General features: G+C 38.4%; 1 protein-coding gene across 2 annotated transcripts in view; it reads left to right on the forward strand.

Annotated features, from left to right (window-relative positions):
* LOC121139870 (P2R1A-PPP2R2A-interacting phosphatase regulator 1-like) overlaps nucleotides 1-15124 on the forward strand; it is a 63131-nt gene that overhangs the window by 21105 nt on the left and 26902 nt on the right. For both annotated transcript variants that reach the window (XM_040743893.1, XM_040743894.1), the window contains exons 5-9: nucleotides 1278-1321; nucleotides 1429-1483; nucleotides 3484-3576; nucleotides 5456-5514; nucleotides 9649-9741. In XM_040743893.1, the coding sequence (XP_040599827.1) occupies nucleotides 1278-1321; nucleotides 1429-1483; nucleotides 3484-3576; nucleotides 5456-5482 (219 nt within the window). In that variant the 3' untranslated portion in view covers nucleotides 5483-5514; nucleotides 9649-9741. The remainder of the gene's footprint in view (nucleotides 1-1277; nucleotides 1322-1428; nucleotides 1484-3483; nucleotides 3577-5455; nucleotides 5515-9648; nucleotides 9742-15124) is intronic.

Genomic DNA, 15124 nt, shown 5'->3' on the forward strand with positions numbered 1-15124 from the left:
CAACTGTTTCTATTTCTAGGACTGTTATCATGCCCAAAATAAACTATGAACCCATTTAAGTAATAAGCTTCAATACTCACAACCACACTATACCCATCCAGTAAGTTTCATTCTCTTCTCTGGTTCTATGAGTTTTGACTGTTCTAGGCACTGCATATAAATCAAATCATATAGTATTTGTACTGGCCTTTTCCACTAGAACAATGTTTTCAAGATTCACCCAAGGTGCAGTCAATATATCAAAACTTTATTTATTTGTTTTGCAGAACTGATAGTCGAACCCAGACCCTTGTACATACTAAGAATTCACTCTCACACTGAAATAATACCGAACTCATACCTTCATTTTTCTATATAGGTGAATAATATTCTTTCTGTAGACATAGCACATTTTGTCCCTCAGTCACTTGAAAGACACTTGTTTGTTTACCTGTTGCTAATGATGCTGTTGTGAATGTTGGTGTAAAAGTATCTGAATTATTATTTTCATCTCTTTTGGGACTTTTCTACAGAATCTGTACCATTTTTATTACCATCAGCAATAGTTTCTCCAGATTTTCACTAATTCTTGTGACTTTTTTGGTAAATATTCTAAGTGCTTCTCTTATGGATTTTATAGAAACAATCTATTTCCTCACTTAGGTAATACATTTAAAATTTTCATTTATTTATTTATTTATTTATTTGTTTGTTTGTTTGTCTACTGTGTGTCAGAGGGTAACTTTGGGGAGCTGGTTCTCCTTTTTCCATCATGTGGGGTGGAATAGAATAGAATAGAATGAGATTAGAAGCAGGCTATCACTGTTGATGGCAAGCATCTTTACCCACTAAGCCATCTCACCAGTCCTGTAATACAGATCTTGAACTTCAATGGTTTGACCTAAATCATCTTTAAATCCACACTAGTAGGCATTTAGTATGCTATAGACTAAGACCTTTGTAGTACTACTAGCAGAGAAAAACATGGACTTGGGAATCTTGGTGTTCTCTCCCTTGACTACTGAAAGGTACAGTTTCTGGTCCAGTTAGTTTCTGCATATTTGATATGCTGCAATGCAGAAGTAATAGACCACTGCTGTGGTAATTTGCAAGATAACAGAGTACAGAGCCAGCCACTTGTGTAGAGATTTGTTTATAATGAAACAATGTAGCTCTTCCATAGCCTAGTGAATAACAATGAAGTACATATTAGTGAAAATTTGAAACTCCCAACCTAAATGAAATTTAGTAGAACAGTAGGAGTTGGGCCCTCAGTTTCTTATTTCCTTCCCTTCCAGGAAGAAGGAATGGATATAGCAAGCAGAGAAGCAATGCATGAACGGTGAGTGTTATACTTTGAGGAACTCTTTTGATAATTTTTTATGTTCAGTTACATCTTTTTCTTCAAATGGGCTGACTACAGCATTAATAATTTATTTTCTTTTGCAGGGAAATGCATACTGCAATGCAGATAAATCAAAGTTGGGAAGAAAGCCTAAGTCTGGTACAGTATTCAGATTTTGACTCTGTAGAACATTGCCATTTTCACTAATATAGTGTTATGTTAACATCAACATGGCAGCTCACAACCTCCTGTAACTCCAGTTCCAAGGGATCTATCACCTTCTCCTGACCTGAGTGGGTTCCTGCACACATGAGATGCACAGATACTCAGGCTCACACATATGTCCGTGTATACAACAAGTACAAAAAGATCCTTAAAAAGAAACATTTTACAGTTTTATTAATAAGAATAAATGTCATTATTTGAAAGAGGAGCTTAAATAATATAGTTTTCTGACACCCAAAGTATAGATGTAGCTGGGAGTTGTAAAGTCTCTCTATAGATACAATACTGGAAAAGCAGAGACAGGAGGATTCTTTGAACCTAGATATACCAGACCACGGCCTGGACAATATAGTGGGAGTGAGGACAGGAGACAGAGACACAGACAGACATGCCGAGGAGGGAGTTAGAGAAATAGAGACACAGAAATAGAGAGAGAGACACACAGAGACAGAGACACAGAGAGGAGAAAGACACTGAGAAACACAGAGAAAGATACATACAGAGAGACAGAGACAGAAATATTGATTGAGGCTGATCCTGTTGTGGACCAATGGATTGATTTGCTCTCTGTCCTGGTTAACCTAAGAAAGTTCAATTGTTGCTAGCTATGGGTAGATAGAGGCAAGAGGATAAGAAGCTCAAGGTCATCCTTGACTACAAGTTTGAAGTCAGCCTGGAAACATTAGATCTTGTCTTTAACAAAAGACTGAGGACTAGGGATATGGCTTAATTGGTAAAGTGTTTGTCACATAAGCATGAGACAGAGTTTGATTCCCAATGTCCATGTGAAAAACTCATACATGGCAGTGTGTACCTATGATGGGAACAAATACAGGAAGTTCCTTAGAGCATACACACACACACACACAAGCACTTGTGTTAAAATGCTTAGGTGACAAAACAATTTTATTTCCTTCTATATGATTTAGCAACTGTAGATTTACTAGGATAATATGGCCTTCATTTCAATACTTTAGAACATTTCTACTAACATTTTGACATACAGCCTTCAATTTAAACATTTAGGCTATGGATATCACTACTTTATGTTTTTAAATGTCTGCACACATTAGAGTTACTTAGTTGTGGTCATTGCATGGCTTTTACTCTTCTTTTTTGTGAACATCCATGAGAAAACCCGAGTTGAAATTTGAGTAGGAGAGATTTTGGCTAATGTCAACTCCCAGACTTTAGGAATCAGTAGATGAGGAAATGGGCTATTGGTGGTAGACATGTTTTTCTTTGAAGGAAGCCTCCAATGAGAAACTGACCCTCATTTGACAGTAGCTTTTTACAGGGTAGGTAAGTGCTGAGGAGACAACCTCTGGAGTCTTGGCTCCTTTCAGGCTTCATAGTAATTCGTTTTGTATATGCTTTTGGAGTTCCTTAACTGAGCAGATTCTAATTACTTCAGGTATTGGCATGAGTGAATAAGAGAGCCTGAACATTGGGATAACAACTTCAGTTTGGGAAAAGAATGCATTTTAAATCCTGAGTTATGGGAGTAATACTATACAGGAAAGGACCAAATATGATTTAGTGAGAATTACAATACACATGAAATATCAAGCATAAATATGTATGTTAGTTTATAGTTTTCAATAGCACAGCAGTAGATCCATTCATAAGGAACATTAATTTTACGGCCTGAGTATAATGTACATATTGTTCAATATTGAGTGTTCACACTGCCATTCTGGGGTACTAGGTAAATACCTCAGTGACCATGTAGTTCTCTCTTCCAAAAGATCAAGGCTGCCATTGCTTTATCAACATGAATCTTGGGTTCCTCACTTGCTTTGTGGTAAGAGATCCTCACTGTAGCACTGAGATCCTGTACTAAGTCCACGCCTGCTCATCAGCAGATATGTCTCCCCAGGGCTCGGTTAGCATGCATTTGGGGTTCAGTTGTACACTTCTTTCTCTTTATACAGAATGACAACGGTGCCATGAAGCCATTCACTGTAAGGAACACCAAAATAATTCCAGGCTCTCCAATGACTTTTCTCATCAAGAAACCTGGGAAGGCAAGAAAGGAGTGCTTAAAAATCTGTCTCTTGAAATGTTGATCGATATCAATAGTTACCCACTCAAGTCTTTAGGGAAATATATTTGACTAGTATATACCCAATTCTGTGTGATCATTTTCCTGTCAAACATGGTGACACATGCCTGAAATCTCAGTACTCACAAGGCTGAAGCAGGAGGCTCTCAAGTACGAGGTCAGCTTGGCTTACATAGTGAGATTGTTTCAAACACAAACAAAATGACCCCCGAAATACTTTACTTTCTTTTTCATTTATTAAACATGTTATTTTCTTTCAACTAAATTTAGCAGCTTTTTAATGTATAATTGAATGAATTTTGGAATCGCATACAATTCTATAACTACAGCCATAGTAAAGCAGTCCTCACACTAATTCCATTGTCATGCGTTGTACTCAGCCTTCTCCCATTATCCCTGCATGCCCTAGGAAGCCACTGAGACAAGTAATGGTTTTAAAATCTCTATTACAATTTGGTTTTAACAGTCTTTTTTTCTCTATCCTTACAAATGGGTGTGAGTTGCAGGGGTTTGCCTTCAAGCCCTAGTGCATGTGATAGTTTCAACTTTTTTCTTTTTGTTGTTATTCTTTCTGTTTGTTTCATTTTGTTTGTTCAGGCAAGGTCTTTCTCTCTAGCTCAGGTTGGACTTGAACTTTCGAGGATCCTCCTGCCTCAACCTCCCAAGTTCTGGGATTACAGGTGTGGACCACCATGACTAACTCATGTGACCATTTTCTTTCTCTCTTTTCTTTTTTCAATTTCTTTCTCTTCTCTCCCTCCCTCCGTCCCTCCCTCCCTATATTTTTCCTAGAGATAGAATTCAGGATCTTGCACATCCTAGTCCAACAGTCTACCAATAAACTATATCTTTGGCCTTCATTTTACTTTTTGAGACAGAACGTTGATAAATTGCCCAGTGTAGACTTGAACTCACTGTTTATGTCAGACCGGCCTTGAATTTGTCATTTCCTGGCTTGTCTCCTGAATATCTAGGATTGTAGGCTTGCCCTATCAGGCTAAGTGACAATTTTCTATTTAAGTTTATATTGTCTGAAAATATGGAATTTCTTGTAAAATAAATTCCTTTTGCAATGCTGGGGATAAAACTCAGGGTCTCATGAATGCAGGGCAAGTACTCACTGAACTTATCTCTGGTTCCCAAGTAAGTATTCCAATAGTGTAAAAGAAAGCAGAGCTCCAAGTTCTGTGTAAATGAAGCTATTTTGCTTTAGTGAAATAAAAATATCATTTGTTTCGATTTATCATTTTATATACTGAAAAGAAAAATCAAGTGACCAAGTGGTGAATTTTACAATTCATTGACCCTGGCTTGACCATAATGTTTCTCTGACCAGGTTTGAATTTGTTCACAAGTATCTCTAGCACTTTATTTCTTTACTTTAAAAATGAAGTCACATAGCCCAGGCTATCCTCAAACTCAATTTGTAGCAAGGGGTAACCTTAAATTTCCAATGCTCTAGCTTCCACCTCTTAAGTACTAGAATTACAGGTGTGCACCACCAAATCTAGTTTACACAGCACTGGGGATCAAACCCAGAGCAGCTAACATGCTGGCTAGAACCCTCTACCAACTGATAGACACCCACCCCCAAGTTTTCTAAAGCATCAGAAAGAAAAATCTCTGTGGATCTACAGTTTAGTGCTAATACTCCCCAGTGCTTGCCTAGCATGCATGAGATCACTGGTTCAATTCCTAGCATTGCAAGAACTTTTTCATCTTTGCTTTTTATCTTAGTTCGTATTAATATTTTGAGAAAGACAATACAATGATGTGATATTATATAGTATATAGAGTTCTTTAAAAATTTTCTTGTAATAATCATGATGTCTTTATTTTAGGATTCACAGGACCATCAGAACTTTTAGGCCAAGTATTCTGGAAACATCAAAAAGAAAAGGTACATTTGCATTCTAGTATAAATAACTATAATTTTGAATTATTTTGCAAAATTAACTAATATCAAATGTTACTCAACTTATTTAAATTTAGTTATAGGTTTTGTTCTTCTAGACAAAGTCTTACTATGTAGCCCTGGCTGACCTGACACTTGTTATGTAGACCAGGCTGGACTGGAGCTTGTTATGTAGACCAGGCTGACCTGGAACATGTTAAGTAGATCAGGCTGGCTTCAGACTCATGGAGATCCACATGCCTTGACCTCCCAAATGCTGGAATTGAAAGTATTTACCACCACACCTGACTAAAACTTTTTAAAAAATGTTTAGTTATTTTTAGAAGTTCCTACGTGAAAGGACTATATGTAATTAAGTATTCAGCTCAGCATACAACACACTTTGTAGAATTACCTAGCTAAACTGCATTCTTCTTCCTTTGTAAATACAACTGACCTATATGTTTAATACAAAGTTTAGCTACTATTGATGGGAGAAGGGGTAAATAGAAAGGAAAGTAAAATTGTGTTTGTGAAAATAATTATAGTAAAGAAAGAGAAAAAATACAGGCAAAAGTTTGGTATCTATCTCAATGGTTTATTATTTCAAATTGGATAATAACATTCTTCCTGACAAAGTGTCTAACTCGGTTGTATTTTTTTTGAGACAGGGGTTCTCTGTAGCATTGGAGCCTGTCCTGGGACTTGCTCTGTAGGACAGGCTGGCCTCGAACTCAGAGATCCACTTGCCTTTCCCTCCCAAGTGCTGGGATTAAAGGCGTGGACCACCACCGACAAACTAAACGTTTTATATTGTAAGAACAAGACTAGCTAAAATCTGGCTGTGCATGCTACCAGTATGCCTATAACCCAAGCCATTGGGAGGTAGATGAAGGAGGATCTGGATTTCAAGGTCATCCTCAGCTAAGTAGCAAATTTGATACTAGCCTTGGCTACTGAATGAGACAGTCTCAAAGAAAAAAACTAGATAAATTTTGAAAAATTATTCAAATATGTCAGCAGTCTAAAAGCTCTTATAAAGTTAGTCATTTGCATATTTAAAAGTATGGGATGAGGGAATGTAGATAATTTGGTAGAGTACTTGCCTAGTATGCAAGAAGCCCTGAGTATAATCCCTATCATTGCATAAGCTCGATATGGTGGTGCTTGCCTGGAATCCCAGCATGATGGAGGTAGATCAGAACTTTGAGGTCATCATTGGGTATATAGAGAATTTAAGGTCAACCTGCGCTACAGGGATCATAAAATAATTAAATAAACCAATAGTATTCTTAAGTTAGAGTATAAACACAACATTGGAGTTGTTTTCCTTTTGCTACAGTTATAAACAAAATATTTTCTTACAATCCTAGCCTAGCATGCATGAGGCCCTGGGTTCAGTCCTCAGCACTGCATAAAATTGTTTCTATCATTCAGTTTTGGCATAATAAACTTGGTCTCCTACCAGTGGCATGTCATCTGTCATCCACACCTATATCATGTATCTGGTTTCAGCTGCTCTAGAAGACAATTGCCTTATTTGTTTGTGTATTCCTAAGGCAATTCTGAAGTGAATTCTACATATACCACATAGTCTATATGTTACATCAGACTCTCCTCGGAATGCCCTATAGAAATCCAATAAAATTTCATTTGGTCATTAGTGACCAAACAGCATAGCAGGAAAATTGAAATCTAATCTCATTTAAGTATTTTGGAATATTAATACTCACCTGGGAAACAACCTCTGTCCTATTTGGAGCTCATCAACACAAACGCAATACAGGAAAAGGTGGTATAAAAACCAAGAAGAAGGCTCTGGTTGGAAAAACCTGATAAAAGACTGAAGACATTGGCAAGTACAGTAATATGAGCTAAAGATTAGTCTCTCAAGTGTGTGATAAGCAGCAATTCATTCCCTTAGGGTAATCAAGAGATGATAAGGCTTCAATTGGCAAGTCTAAGAAATTTGAAGAAATTAGGTGGCTGTAAAATACTACTTTTAAACTAATGCTAGGATTACCAAAGCATACTCTTCAGTTTTCTTTTATGAGGAATGCATTTTTGTTTTTCCATGTTTCACATTTAAGTGACAAGGGAGGAATGGGTCATTTTTATATAGCACTGTAAGAGTGATCTAGGAAGGAGCAGAATTTGAGACTTCTTTAGCACTGGATGAGCTGTGGGTTTTATGGTAAGAAAGTCTATTGAATCTCCATCTCATGGGCACTCATATTGTTGTGTTGCTGGGAATTGAATCCAGGGTATTTCACATGCTAGGCAAATATTCTATCACTGAACTACAACCCTAGCCTTTCTCGGGTAATTTTCAAGTGGTAGCTTTAATGAATTATCATTCACATATACTTTACTTTAGATGGCATGGATTGTATTAGTTTTCCCACGGGCAGATACTATTATAAGAATGTAAACTGCAAAGTTAATACTTACATCAAGAAAATGACTCAAGCAATTCTGCTTTTACATATGCATAACTAGGATTAAACACAGGACCTCACCTATACTAGGCAAGTGCTCTGTCACAGAGTTAGACCCCTGGCCTAGCAGTGTTGTTTTTTTCACAGTCAGATATTTCTGGCCAGTATTTTAAAATGGGTTTTTACTGTTCATTGTGTGCTATAATTTATCTATTTAGTTATAATGTATGTTTACAAAATTAAGCATAACGACACATGTTTATAATCTCGAGTGCCTGGTCTACAGAGTGAGTTTTGGGTATACTGGGCTACAGAGTGAGACCCATTCTCAAAATGAATGAATGAATGAATAGTCATGCTATGCTTGGTTAATACTAAAAATGTAAAGTTTCTTAAAAATAAGTCACTTTGAGCTGGGCGTTGGTGGTGCACGCCTTTAATCCCAGCACTCGGGAGGCAGAGGCAGGCAGATCTCTGTGAGTTCAAGGCCAGCCTTGTCTACAAGAGCTAGTTCCAGGACAGCCTCCAAAGCCACAGAGAAACCCTGTCTTGAAAAACCAAAAAAAGTCACTTTGCTCTAATTAACTCATAATATAAAAAAAACCAATCAATATAAAAATAAAAATTCACATAGCTAGTTTAGGAAGACACTTGTCTTAGTTTGGGTATTTATTGCTGTGAAGAGACACCATGACCATGGCAACTCTTACAAATAGAACATGTAATTGGGATGGCTTGCTTACAGTTTCAGAGGCTCACTCCATCATCATCATGATGGGGAGCATGGTGACATGGCAAGCGCATGTGGTGCTACCTAATCTTGACCAGAAGGTAGTAGGAAGTCACCTGACTGCCATACTGAGGGAAGCTTAAGAAAAAGACCTCAAAGCCCACCCCCACAGTGACATACTTCCTCCAACAAGGCCACACCTACAAATAGTGGCCCTCCCTTTGGGGACCATTTTTTTTCAAACCACCACAGCTCAAACACTTGCCAAGTCCCAAACTCTAAACAGTTAAAATGGTCATTCAGAAGCAATGAAACTGTGCTTTAGGATTTACAGTTTCACTAGCAATTATATTCTTATTCTTATCTACCACAAAAAGAAATAAAATGATGACAGTTGTAACTTTAAAATCTAACTTTAGATCTGCTTTCATAAGTCATACATCCAGTTTGCTGCTTCTCCATTCTTTCTCCTCACATAATAGTGTCTGCTCTTGGACTTACTTCTACATAGAATACTGCACCCACACTTACACCTGTTCAGACTTATACATCTGTACATTAGAGCCAAGCAGCCACATATAAGGGAGAACAAACATATGATTTTTTGTTTACTTGTGTCTGAGTTTCTGTCACCTCACCTAATATACTTCCCAAGTCCATCATTTTAATGTGGATACTGTTATTTCATTTTTATATACAGCTGGGTATGTACCACAGTTTTGTTAACCATTAAAATGGAAATTATTTTTAAAAGTAATGAAATATCTCACTCTGAAGCCCATGCTGACCTGAAACTCCTGGCAGTCCTTGTGCTGCAGCCTCTGGTGTGAGCCAGCATGCCTGACTTCAAATTTGCCTTTCTATTAACATGTTTCATGTTTTACAAACCAATAGGAATAAACAAGCATTACTCTCACAATTCAAATTATGTCAAATAAGACATGTCTGCCCTGGCCTACTGTTTTGTCATAGGCAAAATGAAGCTTGAAGATCAGCCAAGTAAAATTTGCACATACTACCATCTTTCAATCCCCTTAATCTTCTCAACTGTCAACAAAAACTTTGGTGAGTATTAACATAGGAGTTATAAAAAACTAGTTATTGGTTTAAAGTATGCTGTAACTACTGCATATATTCAGAAGTAAAGTGAACTATTATATTTAAAAGTTACAAAGTACTATTCCAAATGGGTGCTATCAACTTTTGTTCATTTCTCTAGCATGTGTATTATTAATGTTTGATTTCAGAAGGAACGGTTAGACGTTTAATTAAGAACTTTAGAGAAACACCTAAGAATGCGTACTTGGATCTGGGACTACCCATAGTTCAGTGTCTGAGAGCATGGTGAGTTTGTATGAAGCCTCGGATTCAATGCCAGGTACCACCCAAAAAACTTGGGTTTGGGAATGTAGCTCAGTTGGAAGAGTGCTTGCCTATAATGCATGAGCCACTGAACCACACAGACCAGCTTTAGCGGTGCACACCTGTGATCTCAGTACATCAAGAGAATCCTCAACTACATACAAAAGCTCAAGGCAAGCCTGAGATACACGAAACTCTGACTCAAAATGACCAAAACAAAAAGTAATGTTGGCAGAGAGTGCTATTAAAAAACATGCCTCACAAAGCTGCTTTAATTGTATAAAGAGAACTAGAAGTGTTGGTTTTTCTCATATTGCTCTTGAGAAACTATTTTTGTGACTAAGTGCTAGCTATTAGCATCATGGATTTTGTGTTCTGTGTACATAAAACTGTTTCTCAAGTGCCCTAACAGGTGTCTTAACAGATGAGTAGCATGTACTTCTCCAAATCCAGACACTATTGCACTCTTGATGGCTATAGCTGGATCTTTCTTCTCCTCCTTCATCCTTGTGTGTGTGTGTGTGTGTGTGTGTGTGTGTGTGTGTGTTTTAAATTAAATTAAATTTTTTGAGACAAGGTTTCTCTGTGTAGCTCTGGCTATCCTGGAATTCACTCTTTAGACCAGGCTGGCCTTGAACTCCCAGAGATCCAACTGCACCTGCCTCCTGAGTACTGGGATAAAAGGTGTGCACCACCACCACCTGGCTAATTGGATCTTCTAACTCACCTACTGAAGGAAGCACCCACCACCTGTCACTTTCTGATACCAGCTCTCTAGTTTAGTTATTTATTTATTTGGTTTTTCAAGACAGAGTTTCTCTGTGGCTTTGAAGCCTGTCCTGGAACTAGTTCTGTAGACCAACCAGGCTGGCCTCAAACTCACAGAGATCCACCTGCTTCTGCCTCCCGAGTGCTGGGATTAAAGGTGTGCACCACCACCGCCTGACACTGGCTCTCTAGTTTATTGTAGTAGATTTCTATTAAGTGATTCATATAATGCAAGATTTTCTCACACGTGGTGGGGGAGGGGTAAACTAAATTAGCGCAATAGTGGATTATATAGTAGAATTTAAACTATTTGTCATTTTTCTCAGTTTCCCAATATTCTGTTTATCTACAGAGCTTGCATGCTTGATTCCTGTGCCCTTAAATTCATTGCAGTAAAACCTTATGTTTTTCCAAATAAAAACTATGTTGATTTATTCCCATTTTTCTGAGGAATCTCCATACTGATTTCCCATAGTCTGTCATTTCATACAGGGCAGGGCGTAGACCCTCCCCCCAAGAGTTCAGGGTGAGAGTGCACCTCACATTGTTGGATGGGAGTCCAAAGTCCGTGTGTATACTCGGGATGGGTACTGATATGCTGCCCAAGGCTCAATAGATTACCTAGGCCTCCTCACTGACCCTCATATTCAGGGGGTCTTGATCAGTCCCATGCTGGATTCCCAGGCTGATGCCTGGGATTCAAGAGTTAACCTTTGTCTGGTCAGCTGTTTCTGGGGGTTAAACCAGCCCAGTCTTAATCCCTTTGATCATCAGTCCTCCCTCTCTGTTACTGGCTTTCTTGAGTTCAGCTCAGTACTTAACCAAGGGAGTCTGCCTCTTCTTCCATCAGCCACTGAATGAAGTTTCTGTTTCCCAGACTCTCTGGCCATGGGATTGTAGGCTGGCATTCCCCAGATCTATGTCTAAAATCCATATATGACAGAGTACATGCCATGTTTCTCTTTTTGTGACTGGATTACCTCACTCAGGATGGTTTCTTCTAGTGTCATCCTCCCTGGGGAAATGAGGGGATAATGGGGGGGGGAAGTTGGGGGAGGACACGGGAAGAGGGGAGGGAAAGGGAGAGGGACCTGGAACTGACTTGTGAAGCAACCTTGTTTCTTATCTAAAATTAAACTGAAAAATAAATTTAAAAAAATAAATAAATATCAGCTTAAAAAAAAAAACTATGCTGAAGATCCAGTCATATGACCCTAAGGTGTTAATACAAAGACAATTTTTTCTCCTTAGATTTTATGTTTGTTTGAGGCAAAGTTTCACGTAGCCCAGGGTGGCCTTCATGCTTTCTGCCTCCACTTCCCAGTTGCTGTGATTATGGGAATGCTTGAACACACTCAGCCTATCCCTTGACTTTTGCTCGTTTTATTTGATTTTGTGTGATTGGGGGCAGAATCCAGGTTTTTGAACATGATAGGCAGTAACTCTACTTCTGAGTTCCATTTCTCTCCTCCCTTGACTTTTTAAAGATTTGAGATCTGAATTTACATCTAGGAACACATAAAACTATAGATTTTAAGGAAGTGTAATTATTCAATTAACTACCAAGGCAAACACCTTTTAAAAATTGTGTGTTTAGATCTAGAAGTACAGCTCAGTAGTAAAGCACTTGCCTTACATGCTTGAGGATCTGTGTTTGATCTCCAGTACTGTATAAAATTAGGCTCTTAATGGCCATACTAGTTTTAAATAATACCTTCAGTAATTGCTAATTTCCACTGAGGAGGAAAACATCATCTATGAAAGCAATTTTGAAAATCGATGCAGTTAGTTATACCACAGACCTAAGGGTTGCTTATTCTACACAGGAATCCTTGGGTGTTTAATTTGTTGGGAAGGTGTAGGTAGAGAAATAGCAAGATGAATAAAAGCTAATTGAAGAGAAAGAAAATAATAAATAATTGGGGCTTCACTGGATTTGTATTGAACCTGATTAGCCCTGATCAACTTTACATTCTAATTTAAGTATGTGCATGTGTGTGGGGGGGGGAATGTCAACAAATGCAACCTTTTTCATTTCTATGAATATTTTTGCTCATCTTCATGACTGTTGCCTGACTTGATTAAATACAGGTTTAATATATTAGGACTTTTTGCAAAAAACAAAAACAAAAAAAATCATGTTTATAGGTGTTTAATGAGTGAGGGTTTTGTAATTTTAAACACCAATTATTTCTTTAATCTTAAGGGTTTTTAAATATGAAAAATCGTGTTAAGAGTTAAAAGTCTAAAGTAAATGCTTTAAGTAACTTGATGTTATATTAGCATGCTGAACAATAGAAATGTACCATCATGGATTGAAGCTGAGAATTCATTTAAATGCTTCAGCCGATGAAATATCAAGTTACCTAAAACATTGAAGAAAAATTTGATATAGGTGAGAGGAAATGAATGTGCTCTTATTTTTGCTTGTTTGTTTATTATTTGAGATACCTTCTCACTATGTTGTACAGGATGGTCTTAGACTCACGGTGAGCTACATGCCTCAGCCTCCCAAGTATTAGGATTACAGCTATGAGCCACCATGCCCTGATGTTAAGATTCTTTAAACAGTGGCCCTGACATATATGATTATGTTCATCTGTGGTGCAAATGAATTTTTAGTGTGTAGTATTGAAACTTGAACCAGGGGCTTTGCTGTTGTAATTTTAAAAAAGAAAAGTGGTGTGCGAGAGAAAGACACCATGAGACATAGTTCAAGAAGAGGGGATTTTTATTAGGGAAAGTGATCATAAAAAGGGGAGAGGGGAAGTGGAGACCAGCCTCCAGGGACTGAAGCAGCAGAAGAGAGGATAGAGGGGGAGGATGGAGGGAGGGAGGGAGGAAGAGAGCAGAGGATAAACACACAGAGAGGGAGGGAGGATTGGAGGTGAGCAGGGCCCTTTTAAAAGAGAACATAGTGAATGCGCACAGGTGGTGCTCTCAGTGGCTGCAGCTGAGGACGTATCCTGTCAGAACCCCAAGGACAGGCCAGTACAGATGCCTGAATACTAAGACTTGCACCAAATAGGCAAGTGCTGTACCACTGTACTGCATCTCCAGCCCTTCAACTGAATCTGTCTGAGGTGTGTGACATGATAGTCCCCTGCATGAAACAATATTCTACAATTAGGCGAAACACAAGTAAGCTAAATTTTTTCAGTATGGTTGTCATATTTCTTCCTGAAGATGTAGGAAACAACAGGCATAAAGGTTCACACGTGTCACTGACAATTTAGCAAAAAAGAATTTTGCAGTGCAAAGACTAATACGTGTAAGTATAAAGACTAATGATGAAGGCAAATAATGGGGACTGACAAGCCTGGTGGCATATACCTGTAATCCCAGTAATTGGGAAATGGATGCCGGGAGGTTAAGATTTAAAGACCAGCCGGGCGTTGGTGGCGCACGCCTTTAATCCCAGCACTCGGGAGGCAGAGGCAGGCGGATCTCTGTAAATTCGAGACCAGCCTGGACTACCAAGCGAGTTCCAGGACAGCCTCCAAAGCCACAGAGAAACCCTGTCTCGAAAAAACCAAAAAAAAAAAAAAAAAGATTTAAAGACCATCATAAGACCACACAGTAAGTTTAGACCAATCTGAGCTACATGAGCCAAGGATGACCTTGCAGCCCTGATCTTCCTACATCTAGTTCTCAAGTGCTGGGAATCTAGGTATGCAACACCATGCCTGGCTAGTAGTCATAAATCCAACTTATTAATACAACAAGTTTTCTTATTTAATCTCAGTGAGTCATTCAAGCAAATATGGATTGCTGTCCGTTTACAAAGCTATGAGTAAGGTAAGGACTTAATTGAATACATACATTAAAAATACATGTTTAAACAGTATGCTTTGAAATATTTGAGAGCTAGGCTTAGCTACATTCCTTGTCCCTGTTTTATTCTTTTTACTAGTGTGTCTCACAACACACAGATCGGATTCAGAGGCAACCTGGCTGGGACATTTGTCAACCCATTGACTGCTAGAGCTGATTCAGATTGTCTGGCTAGCTAGGTGTGTTCATCCTTCCTCCCTCACTGCGCCTATATGTTCCTCTTGAAGCTGTGTGCTTTGACAAAAAGTATGGCCTTCCCCTACAGAGGATGATATAGTCTTTAGTCATAGGTATGCAAACAGCTGTGTTAGAATTTCCACACAAATTCTACAAACAGACACACACCCACGTGGAGGGATGGAGGAAGAGAGAGAGAGAGAGATATCCCAAAATGATGATAAATGAATTGTAGTTGTTACATTTCTTTAGGGGTTTCATTTCATTTTTTAATCTTTTAAGACTGGGTTTGCCCGACAGCCTCCAA

This window comes from Mesocricetus auratus, unplaced genomic scaffold, assembly GCF_017639785.1.
Source record: "Mesocricetus auratus isolate SY011 unplaced genomic scaffold, BCM_Maur_2.0 Super-Scaffold_100003, whole genome shotgun sequence".
In the NCBI taxonomy this organism is placed as follows: Eukaryota; Metazoa; Chordata; class Mammalia; order Rodentia; family Cricetidae; genus Mesocricetus; species Mesocricetus auratus.